The 6,886-nt window shown below is 33.9% G+C and overlaps 1 protein-coding gene across 1 annotated transcript; it reads left to right on the top strand.

Annotated features, from left to right (window-relative positions):
• The first annotated feature begins 1,429 nt into the window (after window positions 1-1,429).
• On the top strand, window positions 1,430-6,544 carry LOC111385714 (ribosome-recycling factor, chloroplastic). The gene is made up of 11 exons (XM_023010132.1): window positions 1,430-1,659; window positions 1,784-1,907; window positions 2,032-2,101; window positions 2,200-2,295; window positions 2,950-3,047; window positions 3,575-3,686; window positions 4,552-4,593; window positions 5,167-5,223; window positions 5,293-5,343; window positions 5,465-5,521; window positions 6,190-6,544. The coding sequence occupies exons 1-11, from the start codon at window positions 1,587-1,589 to the stop codon at window positions 6,205-6,207; spliced, it is 798 nt and encodes a 265-aa protein (XP_022865900.1). The 5' UTR covers window positions 1,430-1,586; the 3' UTR covers window positions 6,208-6,544.
• The last annotated feature ends 342 nt before the right edge of the window (window positions 6,545-6,886 follow it).

Genomic DNA, 6,886 nt, shown 5'->3' on the forward strand with positions numbered 1-6,886 from the left:
TTTTGCTTTTGTTTATATGGAAATAAACAAAAATAACTTGTAAAAGAAAATTTTTTTTTTGAAGAAACACAACGAAGAAATCTCAATACAAACACATAGATAAATGAAGAGAACATGCCTGCATAAGATAATGGAATATTTACAAATTGAAAAGAAAAGAAAGTGGCAACTCTCAGTGAGCACAGTAGCAACAGATCATTTTATTAATTGCTATACAAGTGGAAATAGGATATTGGAGGACATTTCAGTTTAAGTATATGTTGTTTGCAGACAAAAAACTAATGTTCTCATGAGCTATTATAACATCAGAATGCGTCCAAATAATTGGAATTTCATTGACGACCCATATAATAAAGTAGATATGCACATATAATATTGTGTGACGATGTACTTATCTATAATCGTCTTGTGGAATATTAGTAGCACTTTTCACATCAAGAGTCTCAATGCGCTCAACCCGATCAATGATGATGGGTGGCCAAACATTTATCTTAACAACGAGACATGGAAGAACATAAGTAAACACTCCCACCTCAGCTATAACAATGTCTCTCACTGTCAGTCCACTATAATATTATTGTAGAAAAAGATTTTTGGACTGAGAACAAGGAATTAATTAACCTTGGTTATGGCAAAGACTAATCCATGTGATCCCTTTGAATTTTTTGGTTTCCAATCTCATGGATTTCGTTTCGATAGAAGATGATGATATGGCAGAGAAGAATTTGGGCAAGAATTTTCTATCAAAGAATGTGACATAGCTTGTTTGGTGGAGCGACATTAGCCACCTAATTGATTAATCTTAGAAGTTTAGTCATTTTTTAGATACCAATTGTTCTTTAAATATTGCAATATTTATGGTATAAAAAATAATGGATATTAATATTTGAAATTGTATTTAAAATAGAGGGAGTGGTGTAATTTCCTCCTTCGAATATCACCTTTCTGGCCCTTAAGTCCACGGATATAGTAGTCATGGCCAAAGGAGTTGAAGGTGATGGATAGATTGTCGGTGAAGAAGGTGACAATTGTAGATGTTGAGTTAACAGAGTGCTTCGATTGTATGTCTAGTGATGTACTCGAATACTACACATTTTATTATCGATGATGCTAAACAAAGTGTTTTGATTGCTGTTAAAATTAGTGTTATATGACTTGATCGTTACAAATTGAAGTTATTTGATTTCGTTGAGTAGGGTGAACTCTACAATCAACTATGTCCATGTCGGTTGCTAGTTATGCTGGTGTTAGTTTTATAACAACCATCTCAGCAAAATCTACTATTGCTGACATTGTACAAATTAAATTAAATGGTTTAATTTCTGATAATTAAAGTTCAGTGACCTAATTCTAATTGAATTGAAAGTTTAGTGACTACCGATACAAGGGGATAAACTGTTTCTATTTTCTTGAACGCCAAATAAAAAACCTCGCTCTTATCCACAACTCCATATTCTCAAATTGAAATTCACAGTCCAATTCCCAATTTCATTTCCATCAGTCCACTGACAGTCCATTAGCAATCTTTTCGGCGGAAAACTACTAGAAGTTCATATAAGCATTTCATCGAACAGTTTCCGTACACAATGGCGACGGCATTTACTCCTGCAACTCATATACGCTGTAATTCTCCAAGAATCCTCCCGTCCTTCATCCCAGGTCCCTGTTTAATTCTGAGCAATTTTGCTTAAAAGTAATTTTTATGCTTTCTTACTTTCATCTTGGTTTTCGAACGCATATTGATTGAAAGAAAATGTATTTATAATCGAGATTTCTGCTGCAGGTTCTAATTTGAAATCTGGGAAAGTTGTTTCGTGGAATGCGGCTTCGAATTACGTTAAGCTTCAGGTCGGGACAGGGGGGTTTTCTGGCAAGCCTCTTGTTGTTACAAAGCCATGGATGAAGAGGCAAGTCAAGTTTCGAAACTTACCTGCAATTATGGCTAGCTTAATGAATGACTCCTGTTTTGGTGTTAATTATGTGGACTTGACTTTGTTTTCCGTTTTTCTTTTTCCCTTGATAAATTATCAGAGCCAGTACTTTGAGATGTGCAACTATTGAAGAAATTGAGGCGGAGAAGTCTTTGATTGAGAAGGATGCTGTAAGTTTTTGCGCTTGATTAACTCAAGATTGCCTTCTGTACCATTTCCTTTTTCCACATGGGAACTTCTAGCAAAGCTTGATTTTATTTTTTTTCAGAAAGGAAGGATGGAAAAGACTATTGACACTTTGAGGTCCAATTTTATGTCCATAAGAACCGGGAGAGCGAACCCAGCAATGCTGGATAAAATTGAGGTACCATCTAACGTTTGTAGAATGTTTGTGTTTGAGCACTTTCCCTTACTTTATTTATTGTTACAGTCTTACAGAATGCTGTATATGCCACAACCCAAAACCTGCAAAATAGATTTTTACTCTTATAGAGACATTGCAGTCGAGTTTACAACTGGGTATTCTACAGTTTTAAAATTATACACCATCGATTCTCTTTCAAACATTTCAAACCAGAAATATAAGGTTATGTCTGCAGCTTTCCTTATCCTTACCCCATTCTATGAACCTCCTTCTTCCAAATTTTGAGCAGAGACAAGTTAAGTTCTGAGATAGAGTTTTGGTGTAATGTTTATTGGCCACAAGAACAAAATCCAAAGACTTGGCTGTCCAACAATAAAAAGTTGTAGGTGCCTATAATAGCATAATTTTAAATTGCTTATTCTCCTTTGTTCTTTGAAAGCAATCACACTGAACCTCGTAAAGGTTTTGATTCGGAACCTTTTAGACTGATTTATGACCCAAAACTTGTTAATAGCTCTATGAAAAACATGAGACGTTTAAATCAAGCATTGGTGAATGACTTGCAACCGAAATTTACATTTTATAATATGAATTTGAATGTTGATATCTTTAGTTTTCTAACAACTGAACCTTTAATCTGCTTCCTTTTCCTAGGTGGAGTACTATGGAACACCAGTGAACTTAAAGAGTATAGCTCAAATCAGTACTCCTGATGCAAGTTCTCTCATGGTACAGCCTTATGACAAATCCAGGTATGGCAATCTCATGCTAAACAAGAGCAATGCTGACTCCAGTAGCTGTGATTTGGCTTATAGCTGTTAAGATTTGGACTGGTTTATGGACTAGGATAATCACAAAGTGGCTTTGTTTCTTTTCTATTTTTAATTGGATCTGATCTTATCCTTTTTTGAAAAGAAGCTTGTGCGGTAAAAAGAATGGTTTTTTTTTTTTTAATAAGTAATTAGGTAATTTTATTAATCAAAAGATAATACATGGGAGGTGTATTATCAGTTTAAACAAGAAAGAAACGACATGAAGTTAATGCAGGATCTCCCCGAAATGTGAATTTAGTTTGTTAATGTCTCAAATTTTGAGAACTACACTTATGAAAATATAGAAGAGTGAGATAGAACTATTAGTTATGTGACCGAATTTCTATTGTTTATATGTTTTTTATGTTCGGACATTTCATAAGTTGCATATCTGTCATTTGTTATTTGAATTGTAGTTACATGTATACATCATTTGGTGGTACAATCTTGTTTTCGATCATTTTCAGCTTGAAGGCTATAGAAAAGGCAATTGTCAGCTCTGACCTTGGTTTGACTCCAAATAATGATGGAGAAGTTATTAGATTGACCCTCCCTCAACTGACATCAGAGAGGAGGAAGGTACTTTTCGAGCTAGTGCTGAGTGAAGCGTGTTCTATATCCCATCTACAGTATTTGGTTTGGGGTTACTTTTGTTGCTGTCTACCAATAATCTTGTTTGCTGTAAATGGGTGTTAATGATGTCGTTTGATTCATAAATATGCAGTAACACTTAATTCAATTGATCGTGTATGTAAGGAAGTTATTCTTGCTAACCGAGGAAATAGATGACTTCAGTTTAAGTTCTTTTTAACTCTTTAAGTTATACAGAGTCCCATCACTTGTACATGGCGTTCGAAGACTAGCTTTCATGAAAGGTTTCATCTGTATTAAAATTTTTAAACACCATTTAGCTTGTTGCCTTTTCTTTTACTTCCGTATCCAGGTTTACAATCCCCACCCACCTGTCAAAATGATAATGAAAATCCTGTTCATGGATCTTACTGGCTTTTCATTGCATGAACGACCATGTAGCTGATTTTACTGTTACCTACCAGGCTTTTCATCACATCTTTTATAGTGCAATAGTTTACTGTTCACGAGTTAGCTGTACTTACCTTCCCTGTGTCTTCAGATCACTTGTGCCTCTGCAAACACCAGGAGATACACCCATTCTAGTAAAATAGAAGTTTCAGTACAAAATAAGTCTAGTCAACCGTCAGCTGAGTCCTGAGGTTGATGCATACTCTACATACTTGATCATAATGAGCACATTTCGTTTCTAGGTATAATGACTTGTGCCCGTATACCATTGTTGCTTGAAATAGATTACAGAGTTTGCTATTCCACAACGTATAAATGTCTTAATTGAGCATGTATCAATGTGCATTTTTCTGCAACATATGCTGTAATAGTTATATTTACTTTCTTCTATTGTTTATTTCAGGGGCTGTCAAAAATTGTCGCCAAACAGGCTGAAGAAGGGAAGGTATACAAAATCCACAAAATATGGTTCAAATGACTTGTTCTACTAATTTGTGTGATTCTTGGGAAGGTCCTGTTGTATTAGTTGGCCTTTGTTTTGATGTTAAAGCTATTTCATTAATGGAGATCTGCTGCATTTCTTTATCTGGTGTGATCTTTGAGTTCTTTCCTTCAAATTTTTGGACCCAATCATGGATTCTAAAATAATTTTACCTGAAAGGGGTTGGTCCCACCTTTCCCATGATGGGTGTGCAAGAGAAGGGATACTTTTGAGTGCCTAATGGCAACTTAATTCCTTTTTTTTCCTAGTTATGTCATACCAACAAAAATATGTGGCTGGTATCATTAATTGCTTCGTATTCTGGTAGCAGATTTGATCAAAACTGTGCATTGACCAAAAATGATATGTTGAAATCTTTTGGGAGCTTGGTGTATTTTTTTCAACCATTTTTGTAGGCTCGCTTTCTGTAGATATTAATGACGTTTATTTTCTATTTGCCCATGTAAAAAAAATGACGTTTTATCCATCTTTGATTGTATCCTATAACTAACCTCAAGTTGCTCACAATGCTTATAGGTGGCTATAAGGAATATAAGAAGAGATGCTATTAAATCCTATGAAAAACTTGAAAAGGTCTGAGATTATCCCTCTTCCCTTTCTTTCTATGTCAGTGTTATGTTAATTTATCAAAGTATCCTGCAGGAGAAAAAGCTCTCTGAAGACAATGTGAAGGATCTCTCTAGTGATCTGCAGGTACCTAGATTAGACGTTGATTTTCTTATTGCTGATAGTTACATTAGAATAAGCCAGAAAGTCTGTACACTATTAACTGTAGACTGCTTCCTACCTTGACAATTGTATTCTTTATTTGCAGAAAGTGACGGATGAGTACATGAAGAAGATTGATTCAATCTTCAAACAGAAGGAGAAGGTATAGGAGCATTCTGACCCCTCTTTTTTTTTTTTTTTTTTTTTTTTAAATTTTTTCTTTTTTTTTTTTTTTTTTTAAAAATTTTTTTTTTTTTTTTTTTAAAAATTTTTTTTTTTTTTTTTTTAAAAATTTTTTTTTTTTTTTTTTTAAATTTTTTTTTTCCCCTTTTTTTTTTTTTTTTTTTTTTATAAATCTTTTCTTTTTTCTTTTTCTGGTTTGGTGAGAGGGGGAACAGCGAATTCACGAGCCTTTTGGGTTTCCCGAAATTGATAATTTGCTAGTTTACTTCCCCAGGACCAAGAACCTCGTTTTATCCCCCTCACAAATAATTAACTATAATTAACGAAATGAAAATAAGTTAAGAAGCGCCCATGTTTGTGGCATCTACGTGCTCTGCCACATGACTTTCAAATACCATATTGCCATATGAGAGAGAAGAACATTGAACCTTGAAGAAAGAATTAAGTAGAAAAACCTTATTGACTGGCAAATTCATCTTGTTATCACCATATAATCTAATTGCTATTTTTTAAGGTCAATCATTCTTTTCCCTAACTGTGAGCTTTATGTTCCTTGTCTTGTGAGTCGTAAGGTCATTAAAATTTCGTTAATCAGATTAAGCAGTCCTTTTCATACACTGATCTCCATTCGTCTTCCTTGTATTTCAGGAGTTGCTGACAGTTTGAGAACATTTTTATGCCGACTTCTTGTAGTTAGAGAGTTCATCAACGAAGTCCATTTCCGTGCATAGTGTTGTTGCAAATCCGGGCTTGTTTAGTATCTGGAAATACGAAAAGAACAGTGAGAAAACTGATATCTTGAAGGTATTGCTCTTTTTTAGGCTCCGAACAGTTTTAATGAGCAAATACTTGTATCTTGTACATTTTATTAAAGATGAAGCTGATTTTAGGCTGAATGATTTCATTATATTTTCGGTATCTTGCTCAAAACAATTTCATCTTTTCCTTATTACTGCAACGCTAACGTTGATAATTTTATACGAGGAACTACAATTCCTTTTTATTTTATTTATTTATTTATTTTCCCTGTCGAGTTCAGCAAGGGGATTTGCGTATTTTAATTATATTTGCATTTCTTTGGGCTTTCTGGTTATGCAAAATCTATGAAAATGTTATATTTTTCTCTGTGATGTAAGTTGACATTTGAATAACTGAAATAGTAAACTTTGAAATTCGTACAAGTCAACTCTTTGAACTGGATTGGGTCTTCTAGGTTGGTTTTTGTAATAATCAAATCTTATTTGAATAATAATAACAATTAAAGTTACAATACAGCCATATACACTTGTAGATCTCCACTAAATTGAATTAGATAATGTTTGAAAAAGAAATTAAATTATGACGC

Source organism: Olea europaea, unplaced genomic scaffold (genome assembly GCF_002742605.1).
Source record: "Olea europaea var. sylvestris unplaced genomic scaffold, O_europaea_v1 scaffold3258, whole genome shotgun sequence".
NCBI lineage: Eukaryota > Viridiplantae > Streptophyta > Magnoliopsida > Lamiales > Oleaceae > Olea > Olea europaea.